This window comes from Glycine max, chromosome 16, assembly GCF_000004515.6.
Source record: "Glycine max cultivar Williams 82 chromosome 16, Glycine_max_v4.0, whole genome shotgun sequence".
Taxonomy (NCBI): domain Eukaryota; kingdom Viridiplantae; phylum Streptophyta; class Magnoliopsida; order Fabales; family Fabaceae; genus Glycine; species Glycine max.
In genome coordinates this window covers 35432813-35453632 of record NC_038252.2, presented here as the reverse complement: position 1 = coordinate 35453632, position 20820 = coordinate 35432813, and the positions used below count along the sequence as shown (strand labels likewise).

The window sequence follows — 20820 nt, the reverse complement described above, 5'->3', positions numbered from 1 at the left end:
TTAAAAAAAACACAAATTTTTTATTTTACTGTGACTTGAGCATCCTAACTTTCTTCCAACAAAGAAGAAGACACACAGATATAGAAACAGCTTTTAAGAAAATCTACACAATCACCCAAAGCAAAGACTCCTTCAAAGCACCTCTTCAATTAGATGACTCCTGCAGCCTTCTTTCACCTGCTGCACCTTGGTTAGCTTGTTCCACTTCTGCCCTTCCTGCCTCATAATTCATAGATGAATCTTCGACCCATGCAAACCACAAATTCAAAATTTATGTGGCACTTTGCTTCAGTAAAAAATAGCATACCCAAAATAAAGTAAAAAAAAAAATAAAATTGTAACTCACCTTGGACTGAAGTCTAAAACCACTAGGATAAAAAATACTCCACTTTTTTTTAAACAGTTCTTACAAAATGAAAAAAAAAAAAAAGAAAGAAAGAAACGTATAGAAAAATATGCAAGCATGACCAAAACAAGTAAACAAATAACTGCGATTCATCTTGGAATCAAGTCTTAAGACTAACAGAAACATACATAATCATAATTTCGTTTGTTTCTCAAAACACTTTTTCCAAGATAAGAAACTAGAAAAAATGTCACAAGACAAATATAATAAACAAATAGAGAGAAAATAAATTTTAATATCGATACAAAATATGTTTGTCTAGCTGCAAAACTCAAGCAGAATGTGAAGAGTAACAAAAGAATTAGTCAGAGAAGTATGGTAAAAGAATACAATCAACTAATTTAGAAAAAAGTAAAATTTGCAAAAGGCATTGATCAAACAAGAGAAACCTCATGGAGACAACTAGAGCTACTATTCATTGTTATTTACCTTGTGAAGATTGATTCTCTGCTGGGTTGGTAAACCATGTCCCAACCACACCTTTAACCTTATCAACCACACCTTTACCTGGACTATTCACATACATCTCTTGGTACTTTTTCTCTGTCACCACACTTTCACCTCCTAACCTTCTCTTCACTTCCTCTGACTCAGTTACCTTTCCCAGTATTCTTTGATGTTCCATTCTTCTCTCAGGATCATCCTCTCTCTTATGCACAGCATCAGAAACCACCTTTCTCACACCTTCTTCAGTAACTTCCACTGAGGGCAGTTCCTTCTTGTGCAGAGTCTCTGATATCACTTCAGAGAGAGCCCTGTCTTCATCACCACGCCTCAGTTTGTCCACCAAATAGTCCTTCACAGAAACCCCCTTGTCCTGTTCCACACCCATACTACTAGTTTGAGTTCCAGAAACTTTGGACTTCACACCACTTCCTACACCAGCATCTTTTCCAGAAACTGGAGCTAGTTTCTCTGTCAGGGACTGAGCAACACTTTTTCCATATTCTGTAGGAGCAGCAGCATGGTCAGTTCTCTTCTCTTGTTGTGTTGTTGTTGCTGTGTCGCCAAAACCAAGCTTCGAAGCTACGGTGTTTTTGGCTGAGACAGCTTTATCAGCTATTGCAGAGGTTGCTGATGAGATTGTTGAAGGTTTCTCATTGCCTGTGTTCTTTAATTGATTCCTTGTTTGAGTGGTTTGAGTTGTTTTTGTTTCAGTGTTGTCGCCATATCCGAGCTTGGAAGCTACGGTGTTTTTTGCTGAGACGGCTTTATCGGCTATTGCAGCTGTTGCTAAAGAGATTGTTGATGGTTGTGTGTTCTCTTGATGGCTTGCTTGAGTTGTTTCGGTGTTGTTGTCAGCGTATCCGAGCTTGGAAGAGACTGTGTTTTTGGCTGATATGGCTTTATCAGCTATTGCAGAGGTTGCTGAAGAGATTGTTGATGGCTTTGCACTGCCTGTGTTCTCTTGGTGATCCGAAGAGACAGTGTTTTTGGCTGAGGTTGCTGATGTGATTGTTGACGGTTTTTCATTGCTTGTGTTCTCTTCTTTATGATTTGTTTGAGTTTTTTCGGTGGTGTCATCACCGTATCCGAGCTTTGAAGCTACAACATTTTTGGCAGTGATGGCTTTGTCAGCTATTGCTGTGGTTGCGGAGGAGATTTTATCTGTGTAACTGCTCTCGTTTGATGGTTCATAGTGTGGTTCCTCAACTTGGGTGGTGGTATAGGTTTGTGGGGTTTTGGTTTGAGTTGGATATTCTGGTAGAAATTGATCATGACTTCCAGCTGAAGGACATATAGTATGTGTTGCATTTGTACTAAATTGTTGTGGCAAGTGTTGGTCATGGATTTTTGTTGAAGTGTACTGAAGGTTAGGTTCAGTAGAGAAAGATAATTCTGGTGTTAACTGATCATGGCTTCCAGATGAAGGGTATTGAGTTTTTGTTGCAGTAAACTGCTGAGGCAAGTCTTGGTCATGGATTTTGGTTGAAGGGTACTGAATGTTAGGTTCAGTAGATAACACTGGTGCAAACTTGTCATGACTTCCAGATAAAGGGTATTGAGTTTTTGTTGCACTAGATTGTTGTGGTAAGTGTTGGTCATGGATATTGGTGGAAGGGTAGGGAGTTTTGGTTGGTGTAGATAACTCTGGCATAAACTGATTATGGCTTTTGGGGTACTGAGTTTTAACTTCACTAGATAGTTCTGGCATGTACTGACCATAGCTTTGAGCAGATGGGTAGTTAGTTGGGTAGTTAGTTGCAGAAGATAGCTCTGGTGCAAGTTGGGAGTGGCTTCCAGCAGAAGGGTAGTGAGTTTCAGGAACAGTTGAAAAGAGTTTTGGTTCTGGGTATGGTTTTGGCTCATTGTGAACAGCCATCCTAGAGAAAGATTTCTCAACAGGGGTAATGTCAATTTCTGCCCCACCTGTTAGCCATAAGACATGACACAGAAAAGGCTTGAGAATAGATAAGAATCAGCCCAAGGCATTGTTTCCACTTGTTAAGAAGAACCACTACTTCCTATGAATTACTCCCAACCCAAGTAAAAATAGAAATCATAGTGAAAATGTTAAATCTCATGGTACACAAATATAGTTCATCTTAAATTAAGATGATAGAACTGATAGTGAATTTTCTATTTTGGACTGTTACTGATCTTGTGGATCACACTTATGTATCAAACACTTAAGGACCTCACAAAATCAACTGTCCAACTATTCTAAACAACAATAAATTTTATTGTGTATCCATTTCACCATATATAACCCCCTGATTGTGTATTGATACATTAACAAATCCATAACCTACAGGTCATTGAAATTGAATTATAAATGCAGCTCAGTTCAACTTACCTGCCCCGGTAGGATCAGTGACTTTGGTTTGATAATTGGCTGGAGCATATGCTTGAGATGTACTTCTTGGCGCATGTGGATCTTCCTCCAAGTACATTGGTCTCTCCAAATTGACCTTACGATGCACTGCTTTCTCTCCCTCAACAAATGTTCTAGTTGGGTCAGTGGTTCTGTTTTGATTAATTTCAGTAGTTGGAGAAACAACTACAACTCTTAGCTCGTGAAGAGGTTCTACTCCCATAACTGTTGTGCCTCCAAAATTAACTCCAGGCCTCCCTAAAGTATTGGCATGCCCTGGTGCTGCACCTCTAACAGCGGCACTGTCATAAACTGCACAACAATCATGTATATTATTATAACTAACCCAAGAAATCAAATTTTTTTCTTGATTCTTTTCAGTTTAAAGGCTCCAATTTCCTTCTAGAACAACTAATTGACATTAAGTGAAACTGTCTAACTAATATATAAGCAGTCTTAATTCATATTGGCAACTAATTAAACTACCTATGTGAGAGTTTCCAACACTTAGAAAAGGACACAGAAAGAGTTGAACATATAACTACTATTAATTCTAATGTGCAAGAAAAGAACTTACTCGGTGCTCCATGGACTTCTGGGTATTCATCCATCTCATCTTCCTCTTCCAAGTCATGATCATCAGGGATATGTTGATCATCAAGGTGATACTCATGACCATGTTCATGTTCATGGTCATGATGGCCATGCTTTGTGATTGTGTCCTTAATTTTCTTAGCCTTTTGCTTGACTTTCTTCAGAACCGACTTCTTCTCATGGTCATGGTGGTGTTGTTCTTCACCATGTGCCACTACATCCAAAATTTTGAAGCAAAATATCAACAAATATTTTGTATCTAGAGGAAGCAAACAAAAGTTCTTGTAAAACCAAATCAAACTTACAAATTCAAATTAAATGGAGATTCGTACCTGCGTGTGACCCAACATTGTGAGAATTATGGTGATGTTCATGCGAATGAGTTTGAACTGCTCTTGAATCCATGATTGAATGAATAGGAAATTGTTTGTACACTGTACTCGGTGTGAGGAATGTTTCCTAACAAAAGGGTTATAAAGAAGGACATGCATGACACTGTTTTGCCACCTTTGCATGGCTCTGGCATCTCAAAACTGGAGACACGTGTGACATATATAACCAACACATCTTTGTCACTTGACACGTGTTGACTAGCTTTAGACACGTGGCTCATTCTCATACACCACGAGAGCTTTTGAAGTAGGAACAAACCGTTCTTACGTACGTCTTGGATATGCAATAATTAATAAAAGATAAATGGATAATAAGATAAATGTCTTTTTCGCCCAGCATGGAAATATGGACTATTCTTTGGGGGTTTAGAAGCCAAAGAAAGTTCAAGTTATTTCCTTTTGTTAATTTCCTCGATTCATTGAGATGACACGAATGATATTGGCCAACCTTTGGCATGAAGCATGTGAAACATCAAATACAAGTGTTTGAAATTTAGATACGTAAATTATATTCCGTTAATTCTCCATTAAAACAATATTTTTAAAACATTCATTTCATTATTATCCTCTCAAAGATGCAAGTGTTACACTATTCTCTTCTTGTGTATTTAAATGCACACTCACAGTCTCCTGTCTAATAATAACAGATATAAATGTATTACATTTTAATTAACTTATATATATATATATATATATATATATATATATATATATATATATATATATATATATATTATAGAAATGTATACTTTATTTTATTATTCTTTAACAAAATTATTCATAAAAATTATTTTAAAATAAATATAAATGATATATTCAATTGTATATATTTCAAATAAATTAATAAAAAAATTCATATATCAAATATTTTACAAAGACCTACTAGAATAATATTAGGGATGACTCAAATTAAATATCAAAAATAAAATTTTTGCTTTATTAAGGAACTAATCAATGCAAATAAAAAAATTTAGGGACCCACAATAAAATTTGTTAATTTATCATCAAGTTAAAATATATTTAAATCATTAATTAAAATATAAAAATAAAAATGTATACGAAATTGTAGATTAATAAAAAAAATTACAAGTTTTTTAAAATTTGAGAACTAGCATTACAGGAGTAAACAAAATCGCAGGTAAAAAATTAAAGGAAACCAAAATTCCAATTCAACCTACGATTTTCTGTGCTCTTACTCATTTCATTTGAAGCTTCATGACTTTCTTCTTTTTTTCCTTTCCTAACAGATAGTATTTAGAAAGAAAGAAAATCAAATAAAAAACTATTCAGCATTGATTTTATATTTAATTTGGTTCCCATAATAATTTGAATTAATACACATTAACCAATTTTAGTGCTCCTTTGGCCAACCAAAAAAGAAGTAAACACCTTCATGAGAAGACAATTAACAAAAGTCCTTCATTTAAAAAAAATAAATCCTAGAAACAACAAGAGAAATCTTGAAAAAAAATCACACACACATAAAAAGAGTGTATAAAATAAAAAATAATAAAAAACGAACAATTGGAATCGGATCCATAATTAGGGTCATCGGAGCGAACCTCTCTCATCATGGTTCGGTTCATGCACAGCTCCAAAGTCCAAATCTCGCTCGCGCTATAAATACCAAACTTTTAGCGCCAAATTCAAATCAGTTTAGTCCGTTAGTAGCACCTTCTTCAGAAAATGCGAACTCACTTTCTCAACAACGACTACTTCGCTCTCCCTCCACCTCAAACCTTCCCCTTCCTCCACTTCCCAATCCCTCGCCTCCCTCCGCCTCCTCCCTCCGCCGTCCACCACCTCCTCCGCTTCGATCCTCCGATCCACCTCCCCCTCCACCTCGACCCCTTCCCGGTCCACGCCACGCTCTCCACCTTCCTCCCCGCCATCCTCCCTCACCGAATCCGCATCAACTCTCACGATCTCGCCACTCCGTCAAATCCCGCAGTAAGCATCCAGACTCGAAATCACAACGTGAATTTTGAGTTTGCGTTTGTCTGATCTGCTCGTGTTGATTATCATCATTGTTAGAATTTCACTCTGAAATTGTGATTCTATGATATGTGCAATGCGTACTTACATATGAAGCTTCATGTTCTTGAGTGTTCTCGCGGTTTTTCGATGTTTTGGTTGCGTTGCAGATAGAGGCGGAGGTTATCTTCGAAGATCGTGTATCCGAAGCTGATATCAAATTTTCGAATGTATATTTATCAATTAAATTATTTAATGCTCCTTGTTTGCTGCATTTTTTTGTTTATTTAATTATTTAGATAAGATCTTAGCACTATTATTCGCAGGAGAGTAAAATTATTGCTTTCAATGATAAGAACGATGATGTTTATGAGACAATTCAGTTCGAAATACCAGAGCTTGGCACGTTCTTGGTGAGATGCTCCTTTCTAATTTTGTAGTTATATATGATATAACCTTTTGTGTTTTAAGAAAATTCATTCAATCGAATCAATCTTCACCTTCGTTATTTATTTATTTGTATTTTAAAGGAAAACGTATGTGTCACTGAGACGGAGAGGATGCAAATGCTGTCTCTAACTCCAGAAGTTGAAAATACTCTGGTAACAAAGATATGTTTTATAGATTTCACATGAACTATGCATTGTTTCTGTAAATGTGTCTGGTAGTTGGATGTTGGAACTTGAAACAGTTGCTTTATTCTCTTGTTGTAAGCTTTGATTATGAGTTCTCAAAATATAAAATATCTTAATGCATTTTTCGTTATTGAACTTGAAATATGGAGGAGCTGAATGGATTTTGTTTTAGTATTATCCTTGGAATGTTGATAACTTTTTGCATCATTCAGTATGAACTGTTCAAGCATAACTATAAGAGTGGAATTGAACTTGCATAGGTCATACAGTAATAGGGCACAAGGAAACATTTCAAGTTTTTTTATTATTTATTTTCCATTCATGTGTTTGTTTCCAAACTTCATAGAGAATAAGTTATTTTATTTTCCTTGCAGGAAATGCTCAAGCCTGAACCATCAAGGCAATATCCTTATGAGGCTCTGGAATCAGTATTGTTGGTTGAAGATGTAATTTCAGAGTACTTGATGGGGGAAAATGCATATTCTCTAGAAGGTCATATTTCTGTTCAGCACCAGCCACACTCTGATAAAAACAAATTTCTTATTTTGGAAGTGGATGAGGAAAGTTTGGGAACTCCCACGTGCTTGTCTTTGGTAGACATTGTTGACTCATATTTTGAAAATATCAGATCTCAAAATTTTGATGAACAATATCAATCTGTTATAGAGGGCAAGGAACTTTTGGGTTCTATGAAGCATAACATGATGGAGTTTTTCTCAGATGAGTGTGTATCAAAGAAGAGCCTGGAGTTATCAGATCTGTTTCCTGAAAGGGATTTTATGAATATGCTGGAAACTGAACATGTTGATAGGAATATTGGCCTGCAAAGGACATCGCATGCTAATAGTGATCTGATACTGAATTTTGTTACCTTCCAGGAGTTTGTGTTCCTTGATGAAGACTTAATGCAAACCTTTGAAGCTTTCTATGACTTAAAAGCTTCGGATGATTTAGTTTCAGAAGAGTGGATGCTTAGGAAAGAGTTTAACTTCAAGAGTTTTGATGAATTGATTGTTAGTAATGAGACAGCACTAACAGATGACACATTCAAATCACTGCCCGTACCTGTTATCTCTGATCACAAAAAGATGATAACTCTACATGACATCATTGTAGAACAATTTTCCAGCTTGAAGACCCGGCCCCTCTCTGCCTCTGATGGAATTTACTTAAGCTGGGATCTACTTGAAGAAGATAGGTGCAATTGCAAAATCTCTAACTGGTATCAGAACATATTGGCCAAGATAGATCTGAACAACCAAGATTTTGGAGGAACATCTTTTGATGATGGAAAATTGGCATTTGATCTAGTTTTCTGTGATGACACCATAGATGAATGTGACATTAAACAAAATGAAGAGTTCAAGAAGTTGCTTTCTGATGGCATGCCTCTAGTTGACAATCATCCAGTAGAAGTTGCTTCAGGCAAAGTTATAGAACATGTATCTTCTAAACAAGGAAGTCAAGAACAATTACCTGAACAAAAGGCTGAGAGGGCTTCATTGTTATTTAAATCTCTGTCAGAAATCAGCAATCTTGATTATTTCTTAAACCCTAAAGAAGCGACTGGTAAGGGGAATTGTAATTATGCAGTAGAGTCCACTAATGCTAATGTTTGCATTCCAAAAGTTTCATCCAATGAATTGAAGGTTGGTGCACAGTCACAAGTGTTCCATACTGTTCTGCATAGAGTTAGATTGTCCGATAATATTGTGGCCCTTGCTGGATATTTTGAAAAAAGCTATCTAGCCATTCTGCACAGTGATACAGAGATGACAAAAATGCATAACTCGGATGCAGATTATTTAAAATTGTTGGGTCTTCAAAAGCACAAGCTGATTAAATACCATGTAAATGGAAACAATATGGCTTTTGCTGTGTTATGTGCTATTAAACAGGCTGCTTGGTACTTGTGTTTCTATGGTCTCCATCCAGCATTCTTGTATTTAGACAAATTATGTCAAAACTTGGAGTATTTGAAATCAAAGTTAGGCTTCCTCCAATCTTTGATCAAAGATGAAAAGGGGAAGGTGGACAGCAATGTTACTATGGCACACCCATCATTAACAATTGTCAAGAAGATTTTACAGTCATACACCAAACAGAATAGTTCAAAAACTTTAATTGTGGCTGAAGAAGTATTCTGGTATTCATTGAAAAATATCCTCCTTTCCCTAGGGTTATCATTCATTGAACTAAATGATTCTTATAGAAATCAGCCATATGCCAATACTGTGCCTAAGGACACAGATACTAAAACGAAAGAACTTCTGATTTCAGACTGCTTGTTGGTTTCACACAAGTAAGCTTTTGTTTGAGGATATTTTTATTTATATTGCATACATAGAATTGCACTTTATTTTTTGTACAAGATATGTTTAGCATGTTTTCAAATTGCCAATTCTCGACACATGGATTTTCTTTTTGTATATTGGGTATGAAGCAACAAGAATCCAAAATGGTGAGCACATAAGGACCATGCTTACATTATTTTAATGAAACCGAATTCCTTTCAATTTCCTCAAATTAGTTGTTCAAATCATACATCGTGAGCATCAAATCAGACCATAAATTTTTTGGTGCCATTTTTTTATCATACTTTTTCTGCTACAAAACTAAGTTAACTGTTCTGTTTGATTGAAGGCATGTTTTTCCCTTGTTTCCTTTGAACAAATTTGACATTATCTTGGAATATGGAGGCCCATATGACTCATCTAGGATATCTGAGCTTTCACAAAACTTGGTTGAATTGCCTCATCTTCACTTTTTGAGGGTTGAATTGGATGGTCATGCTGCTCTCGAAGCACTCTGCGAAGGTGTTGAAATGCCCCCAAACATTGAAATGTTAATGGTAAGCCTCTATGATTATGGATAATATATAAAGAATCTATATTATACTACAAATTCAGAAATTATTTGTCTAAGTTCCTTACTCCATATATTTTTATCTGCACAAGCTCAACTGTTATAGTATAATGTAAAATATCTCACGTATTGGGATGTAAACAGGCATACACGAATAGGGTTTTATGATACTAAGATAAACTGCGGATAAAATTTCCAAAATTAGATTTCAAATATGCTATACCAATAATAGGGAAGTATTTTCTCTCTAATAGAGCTACTTCATTTATGAGGAAAAAAATATATGAAGCTGTTACAGAGAAACAAGAACTAAACACATCAACATGTTTTGAGATTTCGATTACAACAGGAACTAATATAATTCATTACTCCATTGAAGGAAATGCTCAAACACAACTATAATGTGTTTTCAAATTGTAGCTCTTTCATTGACCTCTTATGGCCATCACTACACTCCCCAGTGTCCCTACTCTGGATTCTCCACAAAGTGGATTTTTGTGGTACCTTACAAAGTAGAAGGCATTAAGAGCAAAAGGATAAAAAAAAATGAAAGAAATAATTAGCCCAAAATTCTAAAATTACAAAAAGTAGTCATATTAATCCTTAAAATTACAAAAGTGTGATTTTAATTCCTGAAATTACCAAATGTCAGCCATTTTAGTCCTTATTTTTGTAATATCAAGAACTAAAATGACCATTTTATATAACGTCAGAGACTAAATTCTGAAATGATTGTAGTCGGTAATTTTAAAGACTTTGTAATTTCAGGAACTCAATTGACTGATATTCGTAATTTAATCAACTAATTTGGTGTATTACTTATTCACGACTTGAGGGACAGTATCATACTTGTGACATGTGTTTGGAAGTCTCATATCGCCTGCCTCAGTTCTTGGGGTGCAGCTTATATATTTGTTAGGCAACTTCACTTAGTGTCAATTGGTTTTAAATTGAAATGTAACAACAGGTTCTTGCTTCTGTATCTCTGCATGTGTACCAGTCTAAGTAGACCAGAAAGAAGGCTTTAGTAGGAATACTATATTTGAACAGATACGGAAATGTGAAACAATTTTTATTTGAAGGGGAGTGGTGGGTTAATGGCTTAGCCTGGTAATTATTAACAAAATTACAAGTTTAGTCCACAGAGGAAGATGACTGCAACTTCAAATTTGTGATTATAGTAAACGAAGTTGGAATTTCTGAGGTACTGGTCTTGAAATAAAATGCTTTCATCTGTTGCCTATTTTAATTGGAATTACTGAATTAGCTGCATCAATTGATTTTTACTCTTAATTCCTAGCTCATATATTGTCTACCAATCAACCTGTAAACATATTATGAACTCACTCATGCAACTAAGAATGATTGTCTTCCAGGAAAGTGAGACTCGTCTCATTTTCAATCATAAGGAAAGTATGAACCAGAACTTGGAGAGACTACTGAACTTTTGTCCTGTGGAGCAAAGCTATGATAAAAAATCTTCAAAGGTTGCACCTGAAGCAGATAATCATGCGCCACTAATTCCTGCTGTGAAAACTGAGCATGATCATAAAAGCATGGAGGTTTTTCCTGGAACAGTTATGATCGTAAATACTCAAAATGTAGATAAGGAAATGATAATGTCTAGAAGAAGCTCTTACCAATTAATTCTTGCAATGGAGAAAGAAGGAATTCAAGTTGTTGAACGTGATTTAGATTTGCCTGTGGATATTATATTAAGTTCTGCTATTTGCTTGGCACAGTATGATAGTAGAAACCTTGGGAAGAAAGCAACTCCTGCGACTGAAGCATCCTCAAGCTTGCCTTTATGTATTGAGAATATTGCCACAGATGTTCTGACATTGCTTAGTTTTTACTTCCGTGGTTGCTTTCTGGTAATTTCAATTTTTATATTAATTACATTTGTGTGATATTTAATTATTTATTTATTTAACTGTTTCTATAAAATACTGCAATGTCAAGTAGTGCTCTAGAAAAATTGAAGGTACTTGACATTGACCAGTTGGTTTTGTTAGGAGTTATTTGAGATTTGAGAAGCCTTTTGGAGGGAAAGAATCTCAATCTCAGAACTTGGCTTCAGCTTTTCTATTTTTGAAATTTCCTTTAGACCCTTTGGAAGACTAATGTATCACAGAGTAAAAACTTATATAAACCCCTGCAGAAAGGGGGATTAGGGGATTAAGGGATTTTAATCATAGCCATCATCATTTTGTATTAGATGCTTGGAAGATATAAACTCTTAGTACAAGGTAGCTGATATAATTAGTTTTCTGAATCTTATTATATTGAGATATGATGGAATAGAAGCATCATAATAAATGTAAATATGATTAAGATATGAGAGTTGTTGTGATGGTGGTTGTTAGGTACCTATACATTGAGCTGGTTTAAATATGTTATATTCTCTTTCCAGGTGTTTGAAGGAGAGCTTAACTTTCTTTCAACTGTAATGGAATCCTCAGATAGGCTCTATGCTGCAGCAACAAGCCTGGGAATTGATTTGCAGATATTCTTCTCTTACTCACCTGAGTTGACAAATGAAGTTATTGTAAGCTGCATTAAGAGTGCTACCAATATGACAAGGGGTCTGTATCCTAAAATGCCTGACTCAGTAACTTTTGCCGAGTCATTTCTTACAGAATTTCCTGGAATAAATCCTTTAACTGCACACTATATACTATCTTCAGGGGTCATGCTTAATGAGTTTCTTGCATGGTCACATGAGCAAAGGATGCATGTTTTAGAAAAGTATCATGTTCCAGAAGAAAGTATTTCTCTATTCAGTGTTTTCTGCAGATATGGGGAACCGGAGGATTCAAAATCCATAATGACAGATTGCTCCTCTTCAGTATCTTCTGGTCTGGACTCAGATAGATGTTGTTTATATGAAGTTGAAAATGAAAGAAAAAGAAAAAATCCTATAAGTAGTGATCAGATAGATGAACCATCTTTGGATGAATTGTTGCAATTTGAGACATTAAATCAAGTAGTTGAGGCTGTCCCGGATTCCTCTACCTTGCCAAAACCTTTTGATTTTGGTATGTCAAAAAATGCAGGGAGATCTAGTGACTTCGCAAACGCAAGTTTTTCCATGAGTGAGTTTTTCAGTCAAAAGCAAAGCACCGGTGCAGTTACAATGAGAAACCTTTCTGGAGTCTCTTATTCACCAGGGAACTGCAAAGCTCCCCACAAATCAGAGAAACTGAAACAACCCAGTTTATCCTTGAAAAATAAAGAGTTGGCTCAAAATGAAATACTGGGCACTGCTTTGATGGGCAAAGGTGTGAATTGGCATAACTTTAGTAATTCTGAGAAGCTGCATGGAGACATTAGAGGTGAGGTGGTGGACTTGACAGATAACCCCTTATTTGATAAAAGCTTTGCCACTCCTGATTCCATGTACTTCACAAGTTTGATGGCAGAGACAGATCAGATGAGAAAGAATAAAATTGCAAGGAAATTGTCATTTGATAATAGTAGTCACCCAGCATCCAGCTCATCGAAAATATGGAGATCCTTTAAAGATACACGAGGACAAGTTGACAACTACCCTGAACCAGATTTTCGAGAAGATGTTTTTCCTCCTGATTTCAAGCCCCGCAAAAACATTGTTGTAACTCAGGCATCGATGAGAAACTTAGAATCACCATTCAAGGAGGAAATCTCACATTTGGGCATAACTCCATTCTCATTTGCCCGCCAGTCAGCTATTATATTAAAGAATTCACCTTGGACAACTGAGTTTATTAATAAAGTAAAAGAAAAGAGCGGATTGCGTCAAAAATCATTATCAAGTGAGAACTCTGGCCCTTATTTTGGGTACCCAGGGAGCATGTCCAAGACTTCTAAGAGAATAAATCCTTCCGTAATTGATTTGTTTAAGTACCAACCTAATAGAGCATCTAGAAATGTTCCGGAACAGAAAAGACAGAAGCAATCAGGTCCATCTTCAAACTCAATCAAGAAAGCAAGATATTCCACTTCAACATGAACTCCTAATGATAAGAGATCGATGAAGGTACGTTTTGATTATATGCTAGTGTTAAAGTGAAAATATATAAGTAGTGCAATAGTCAAATGATTTTAACCAAATTATATAACCTTTTTCAATGCATTAACGGCAATAAGCAATATAGCCATAAGTGGCATAGATAGAAAAAGGGGGTAGAATTATTCTTCCTTTTTAGTTTTATCTTGCTCCCAATGTGTTAATGAATGCATAAAAGGTGCAATATGTAGGTGGGAAGTTTTCGTTCATATTCACCGTGCGGTGAACACGTGACAAAATATAAACCGTTAGATAGATTTATACTCATTCATCTAATGACTCATATTGTCCTACGTCATTGAATGTTTCTTATTCTTATGATAGGGAATCCAAGTCTGCAATGATAGTTATTACTTATTAATCATCATTGTATTAAGGAGTTTTTTGGCCTAATTACCAGCTAGTTTATGCGGACTATAACAGGCACAATAATCCATCATTGAAGAAAAGAATGGAGAATTTATATTATATACGTCAGTGGCTTTAACCTTTTAAAAGGTATTTTGGTTTAAAACCATAATAAGAGGGTAATTCTCAGACTGGTGATGAAAATGGAGTTCGAGATCAGAACAGGAAGTTAGATAGCGTACTGGATAATCTATCTTTGAAGCCAATGGGGATTTCACATGATGATTCATTTAAGATCTACGATCCTGCTTAGGATAGCAATTTTAGTTTGTTTTTTTTCACCCTGTTAATGGTGGAAAGTAAGAGATATAAAGTTGGTTGGTGGTTAAGAAAGAAGAAAAGGTTGTGGATTTGATTCTTCCTATCAAAAAAGTCTGCTTCTTTATTCAAAAAGTATCATAGGCTAGTAGGCTACTCATATCCATATATAAAAAAAGAAGGTTTGCATATTTGGTACAAAATTTAACCAAAAAATTGTTAGTGCTTCTATTTTTATTATTTTACCAAAATTATAAGAAATTCAGAAATGTTTTGCTATAACCAAAATGATTAAAAAGAAATGTTAATATTACATACAGGTGATTTTTTTTCCAACAATATGTGTGTGTGTATATATATATATATATATATATATATATATATATATATATATATATATATATATATATATATATATATATATATATATATATATATATTTAATCAACAGTCAAACTGCTTTTAAATTTAGCTTTTTGTAAACAAAACAAAAACAAGTAGCCCTTTTTAATTATTTAGAAAATTAAAATCGGTGCTTCTAAATTAGCCAACAGCTTTTGAAAAGCACAAGTACCACAGCTAGATGATAGGTTTTCAAAATTCAGTAGCCTTGTTCTTTGATCTTTCACATTTTCAATAAAATGTATAAGGGATGGTTTTGGTTATTTTTAGCTAGCTGGAGTATTATTCTCTTTGGTTAGTAATTATTTTATCTCATATAATGAGTTAAAATACTCCTAACCTCTGTTAGCTGACATTATCGGGCAACTATGCCTTAAATCATATAGTTTTTAGTGGCATTGCTGGTGCTACTCGGTTTATATATATTCAAATTGTCTTTTGCTAATTTGGGGTGTAGACCTGAGGGAGATTTTTTGATGTTTGAACAATTGCGTGCTTTTTTAAGCCAATTGTTTTTTTTTATTCGATGGGAGCTGTGACTCCTCCTTTAATTTCTGTGTAGCTTTCTTTTTCCGGGCTTTTTAGCCCCGTTGAATACCAAAAAAGAATTGTCTTTTTCTGATTAAAAAAAAATCTGAGCATCATTGGCCTTATTAATCGGCTATAAAGTTTGCAATATATGTACCCCAAAATTGTTCAAATAGATGATAAATTATAATCCATTTTCTACATAGCCTATCTGAGGCCACAACCCATAGCTACCTTGTCAATTCAATGCATCATTCGACCCGAAATAATGAACTAAGCAGCCCAGCAAATTTAAATTGGAGGAGGTGAAAATGTAGATTCGACTGAAGTGAAATGGCTAAGCTTGATCTGTATTCGACCAAATGACCATGATATCCTGTCTGTTTCATAACCCATGTGTATTTTGTACGTGAGCAATAACGCCTGTAAAGAATTCTAGTTCTTACCATTCCTGAGATTACGTAGAGCCATAACAAGTTGTTGCCTTTCTCCCTCTACCTCTGCAAACTTAAGACTAATCTCTGAATATCTGTCTTCCATTTCTTTCAGCTGAGTTCCCATATATTTATTCCTTTCCTTTAGTACTTCCACTTCATTCAACAATTTATTTGTATGACACTCACCAGCATGATCATTACTGAAGATGATAACCTCATTCTCCAAGCAAGTTTTCACTTCACTGTCAATGTAAAGAGGAGACAAAATTTAAAATAAATAACATCCTGGATGAGATGAGTCATGAGTGGTGTACTATATCAGAGCCTGAAGCACCAATTTTTTATTTCAATGTTAATGGATGATAAGAAGTCTAATGCGTTGTGTTCAAGGGAACTACAAATTCAGACGATAGAAAAGGAATTCGATTTTACCTTGTGTGTGATGCTAGATAAACTTTGTTCTCAGCTGAAGTGCATATCGTTCTTCCTATTTCAGACTTGTCAACAAGGGTGTTTGCATCATCCATTTCCTTTATGTTACCAATATAAAAAAATTATAAGTTAATGTATATAATCAAGTCATCAACTAATGTGTGCTAATCAAAACCAAAGTAAACTTTAATTAGCTATTGTCTCTCTTTCCTCTTTTTTAGGTTAAATATTCGATTCAAGCTCATGGGAGAGAGAAGGGAAAGATCAATTAGTGGAGGACCAAACCTCTGACTTTAACATCACATTCAAATCTTAAAGACTAAGACTGAGCTACAAGTTCATTGGTTAATTGTATATTTCTTTTAGCAGAGTTTTAAGTTTTAAAATTCATTTTATTTACTAAAATATAAGATATAGGATGGCAGCAAAAAAAAAAGTAATTTGTTTGATTTTCAAATTAGTTTTAGAAAAAACAGCTCAAGGCACAACACAGAACCCTGAATTTTTGTTACCTACTTAACCAGGGGACAAAATTGTGTTCACAGTACAGAAGAGAGAAAAATACTAATGATCCCTACTCTTTCATTTTGCTAACTCTATTGCATGCAACACAGGCAATGTACAATATAAAATGTATTGCGGTTAACTTTGCTGACTATCAATTGGCAGATAGCACAAAATTTTAGTCTAGTGCATTGATCATCAAACAGCTGTCATATGACTTAACTTTGTATTAATGACTAAAAAATGGCATTATCATCCCCAAAGCATTAAGGAGAAGCACTCCATGTAAGTATGACCAAACTGATTATAATGTGTTTTCACACAGTTTCTTTAAGTATTTGTTGTGTTCATGTCAAATGTTCGCTTTACAGTAGGTATTAAAATTTTTGACATTCCCTGAAAATGATGATTCATCTGTTTGTTGAAAATTCTAATTATTACTTCATTTCAGAAAATTTTGACAATCTGCTTGGGTCCTATCTTGATTATTCAATTCTCTTTACTATGTAGTGTACTTGTAAGGGGGTGGTTGTGGTGATAACATGCAACCTGACCTAATATGCAAGAGAGATACTAACATTCTTAATTACGATTCTAAGCAAAGGAGCTGGAAAATTACCTTGTGCATTTCTGATTTTGACATACTATTGCGATCCTTAGTGGAAGAAGAAGATGCAGCACTCTCGTAGTGCCATGAAGCCAAATTCATATTTGTGGCTGTTGCTTGTCCTTTGCTATTCTTGAGCCTCTTTTCTACAGCACTTAGTTCTTCTTCCTTCTTCTTCAGCTCTCCTTCTAATTGAGATATTTTTTTCTTCATATTTTCTTTCTCTGCTTGTTCCGTGTGCAAGTTATGTTTCAATTCATTGTGCTGGGTCTTAAGGATTTCTACTTCTGACATTAGGGTGCCAAGCCTTATCTCCTCCTCATCATTGTTCTCTAGCATTAACATCGTTGTCATGTTCTCTTTTGACTCAGTTTTAGACAATGCATGCTCCTCTGCCATCAGCTTTCTAATTTCAATTCTGAGCAATTGAATTTGCTTCGATAATGCCTCATCCTGTTCATCCCTGTGCCTTTGTAGATCTTCAAGTTGTTTGGACTTAATCTCTAGTTCTTGTGACATCATTTCTATTGCCTTTTGTTTTGAATCTATTTGGTTCAAGAGCTGTTGCAGTTTTGATTCATTCTGATTTGTAATAAGCCTGAGCTCTTGATTGCATTTCTGGAGCATTTTTTCCATAAGTTTGTTCTGCTTCCGAAATTCATCAGCTTCTGCATAAGCTTCCATGGTCTTCTTTTCATTTTCTTCTACTTTCAATGCCATTTCAACAGAAAGACTTCTATATTCATCCTGCAAACGCTGACATCTGAGATCATTGTTGTGTCTTGTCTTTATCAATGTCTCCTCTGCTTGGGTGGCCCGTTCTTCCTGCTCAAGTTTTGCACATTTCATAGCATGGAAATCTTTTTCAAATTTTTCTGCTTGCGTTTTCAGTTCTCTCTCCAAATCACTGACTTGATTTTCAAGTTCATTGATGTAAATCAAAGTCTCTGAAAAATCATCTGCCTGATTCTTTATCTTCTCTTCTAATCTCTGTACTTGTGATTCAAGTTGTTCTATAGTTGCCAAAGAAGCTGAATGTTTATTTTGCAACACAACTTGTTGTTCTTCTCCGTGTTTTAATCTCAAAGAGATATTCAGGTTTTCTTTCTTCAGAACCTCACATTCAAAATTGAGCTCTTTTATGTGCCCATTTAGCTCTTCACATTGCTTGTAATAATTGTCTATTTCACCATTCTGGTCTGCAATTTTCTGCTTCAAGTGATCTAATTCTGTGGCATCCTCATTCTCTTTATTATTTTCCAACAATTCCTTATTCTTTTGTTCCAGCATTGCTTCAAGTTCTCTCACTGCCAAAAGCAGTTCAGAGTTTGAGTTTTGTGTCTTCTGGAGTTGCAATTGAAGATTAGAACTAAACTCTTTTTCATAAAGAAACTCTTCTTTTGTTGCTTCTAACTGCTGTCTAGCATCTGCAATCTCAGTCTGTAAGGCTTTTGAAGATTTGGTCTCATTTTGCTGGGACAGGAGTTGCTCATATTTAGTTTTGATCATATTTCTCTCATCTCTGAGGCTGATTATCTGTCTTGACATACTTTGTCCTCGACTGCATTCCTTCTCCATCAGCTTCTGAAGCGATTGTAACTCATGTTCTGATTCTTCCACTTTCCTCTTAAGAGAAGCAACTTCACTTTTGAGGTTCTCAGTGACATTATCTGAAGGCTCTTGTAATCTTTCTCGAGGAAGAGTATCTTCCAGGCTTTTTCTCCAGTAGTCACCTAAACTCCTATCTGATGCTGAACCCATTGGCCCCATATGAGGCATTTGAGCTCTTGTTGCAATGGTTTCAATAGTTCCTCTTGATGGCATTGAATTTTGTCTCAAGGGTGGTAATAGCTGGGGAAAATCCTGCCATGAAGTTGCCACAGAAGTGACGCCATTAGATGCTTGTCTTTGTCAGGTTCTCATCCTTTAAAATATTAGTAGTTACTGAAATTTTGTAATATTGATTATTTGTTTTCTTAATTTATCCTCTTAAGAAGGTTCTGTTTAGGAAATTTTCAACTTTGTACAATAGAAATTGCTAGCTGAATAAAGCCACCGTATCATGTGAAACCTTACTTTATCAGCATTATGAGAACCTTCATCTGTACTGCAAATGCTCAGTAGGTGTCTTGAGCTTCCATTCCAATTATCTTCCCCATTTCTGAAACTGCTGCAACAGGTAAATAAAAAGGAGAGAAGTAAAATCAAGAAACAAAGGGAAATTTGTAGAGATTAAACTAAATTAGCTGGCTGCATGGTTCATTTTCACCTTTGATCTCTATGTACCCCTTCCACATTCTGAATTGTCACCTGTCTCAACATATGTTATTTGAGGAATTATATTTGGTTTTTGTAATCTGATGATATTAAATAATATGGAATATGAATGGAAAGAAAAAGCTCTGATGAAGCCCATATTTTTAAAGATGTGTAATCATGTGCATGATATAGAGAGACAAGAAACTAGGTGGGGAGGGGAATAGAAGACACCAACATGTAGGATTGCGCCTGAATTTGCAAACTTCAGAGGTAGGGAAACAGTCAGTGGCTCAGTTTCTGCAGCAAAATCCGCAAAGTCAATCGAGGATTCTCCAAGAAAGCCAGATTTTGAAGATCCCTGCAAGAACCTATAGAGATTAGACTTTCCAGCAACATATCCTAGACAGGTAAAAGATAGTATGCAATTAAATCTACTGCTTACAGTTGAGACAACAAAATGGTAGATTTTCTCCTGAAGTTTTCCAGATTTTGTGTCCTTAACGAGTTTAACTGATTCAAAGATTGGATTCTCCCATAAACAGGTTCCATCCTGGACAGCAACTTTCTCTAATTTCACCGTCGGCTTCCCAACATTATCCGGCACCAAAGCTACCATCAGTACTGACTTTTTCATATTTGGCACCTGATGAAATAATGCATTGGCATGAAATTCACCACAATAAGTAAGTTATCAAACTCACTTACCTAAATCTACAATGTGATAAGTGATTCTGTATTAAATTTCAAACTTCCTGGCAATATGACAAAATGACAATTGTAACTTTGTAACTACTAGGCCAAACCTCATTTTGTCATTTAGTATATAATGGATAAATACTTATTTCGCTTCATTTTACCTGAGTTGCCTGAAATTGCAGTTTGAATACAGCTTTAATCTTGTTCTTCTTGCTCCGTGACTTGAACATGGCTTCAGGCTAACAAAATTTTGCAGTTCTTGTATTGTAGATGCTAGACGGTGCTTTTATAAGAGGCACCTCATTGGTGACTTGGGGGATACTGTGTTCATTTTGAAACTTTGATTTGGTGTTTTGATAGATTTAGTTAATCACTGGAGTGATGTATGGGGGTTCTCTGAAAGCAAAGAGATGCTAGATTTTGTACTGAACTTGCATGGTTAGCAAACTAAAAAACAAAAATGAATTTGATATAAAAAAGCTTCTCCATAACACATTCTAAAACAAAGTTTAACAAAGGGCAAGAGGAAATAAATAAAAGGAACAAAGATGAGACGTATG

General features: G+C 35.2%; 3 protein-coding genes across 5 annotated transcripts; 1 reads left to right on the top strand and 2 right to left on the bottom strand.

Annotated features, from left to right (window-relative positions):
• Positions 1 to 4292, bottom strand: LOC100801440 (low-temperature-induced 65 kDa protein). Of its 2 annotated transcripts, none has more exons than XM_026126247.2 (5): positions 4148 to 4292; positions 3799 to 4029; positions 3204 to 3533; positions 836 to 2776; positions 1 to 216 (listed from the first exon to the last, which is right to left on the bottom strand). In XM_026126247.2, exons 1-5 carry the CDS (start codon positions 4218 to 4220, stop codon positions 146 to 148), a joined length of 2646 nt encoding a protein of 881 aa, XP_025982032.1. In that variant the 5' UTR covers positions 4221 to 4292; the 3' UTR covers positions 1 to 145. The 2 variants fall into 2 exon arrangements, with proteins under 2 accessions (XP_025982032.1, XP_003549082.1); XM_003549034.5 differs by having other exon boundaries at positions 1 to 240; positions 4148 to 4291.
• A 1601-nt stretch (positions 4293 to 5893) lies between these two features.
• LOC102659840 (protein SHORTAGE IN CHIASMATA 1-like) lies at positions 5894 to 13672 on the top strand. The gene is made up of 8 exons (XM_041010397.1): positions 5894 to 6157; positions 6352 to 6411; positions 6508 to 6594; positions 6712 to 6783; positions 7191 to 9118; positions 9460 to 9667; positions 11058 to 11555; positions 12095 to 13672. Exons 1-8 carry the CDS (start codon positions 5894 to 5896, stop codon positions 13670 to 13672), a joined length of 4695 nt encoding a protein of 1564 aa, XP_040866331.1.
• Positions 13673 to 15447: 1775 nt separating this feature from the next.
• On the bottom strand, positions 15448 to 20820 carry LOC100800902 (early endosome antigen 1). 2 transcript variants are annotated; one of them, XM_006599532.4, is made up of 8 exons: positions 20422 to 20820; positions 20007 to 20207; positions 19800 to 19922; positions 19575 to 19615; positions 19382 to 19475; positions 17318 to 19168; positions 16195 to 16292; positions 15448 to 16004 (listed from the first exon to the last, which is right to left on the bottom strand). In XM_006599532.4, exons 1-8 carry the CDS (start codon positions 20488 to 20490, stop codon positions 15761 to 15763), a joined length of 2721 nt encoding a protein of 906 aa, XP_006599595.1. In that variant the 5' UTR covers positions 20491 to 20820; the 3' UTR covers positions 15448 to 15760. The 2 variants fall into 2 exon arrangements, with proteins under 2 accessions (XP_006599595.1, XP_006599596.1); XM_006599533.4 differs by having other exon boundaries at positions 19382 to 19472.

What these genes read in the sequence shown, in the direction of transcription:
- LOC100801440 (XM_003549034.5), bottom strand. Translation starts at nt 4,220, where the DNA reads ATGGATTCAAGAGCAGTTCAAACTCATTCGCATGAACATCACCATAAT. An exon ending in AGAAGTCCATGGAGCACCGA is followed by an intron (nt 3,534 to 3,798) that starts GTAAGTTCTTTT and finishes ATTGTTGTGCAG; the next exon opens with TTTATGACAGTGCCGCTGTT. An exon ending in AGAGAATCAATCTTCACAAG is followed by an intron (nt 241 to 835) that starts GTAAATAACAAT and finishes CATGGGTCGAAG; the next exon opens with ATTCATCTATGAATTATGAG.
- LOC102659840 (XM_041010397.1), top strand. Translation starts at nt 5,894, where the DNA reads ATGCGAACTCACTTTCTCAACAACGACTACTTCGCTCTCCCTCCACCT. An exon ending in CTGATATCAAATTTTCGAAT is followed by an intron (nt 6,412 to 6,507) that starts GTATATTTATCA and finishes TATTATTCGCAG; the next exon opens with GAGAGTAAAATTATTGCTTT. An exon ending in ACTTCCGTGGTTGCTTTCTG is followed by an intron (nt 11,556 to 12,094) that starts GTAATTTCAATT and finishes TTCTCTTTCCAG; the next exon opens with GTGTTTGAAGGAGAGCTTAA.
- LOC100800902 (XM_006599532.4), bottom strand. Translation starts at nt 20,490, where the DNA reads ATGTTCAAGTCACGGAGCAAGAAGAACAAGATTAAAGCTGTATTCAAA. An exon ending in TGCAATTTCAGGCAACTCAG is followed by an intron (nt 20,208 to 20,421) that starts GTAAAATGAAGC and finishes TTATTTCATCAG; the next exon opens with GTGCCAAATATGAAAAAGTC. An exon ending in CAAAATCAGAAATGCACAAG is followed by an intron (nt 16,293 to 17,317) that starts GTAATTTTCCAG and finishes GGTAACATAAAG; the next exon opens with GAAATGGATGATGCAAACAC.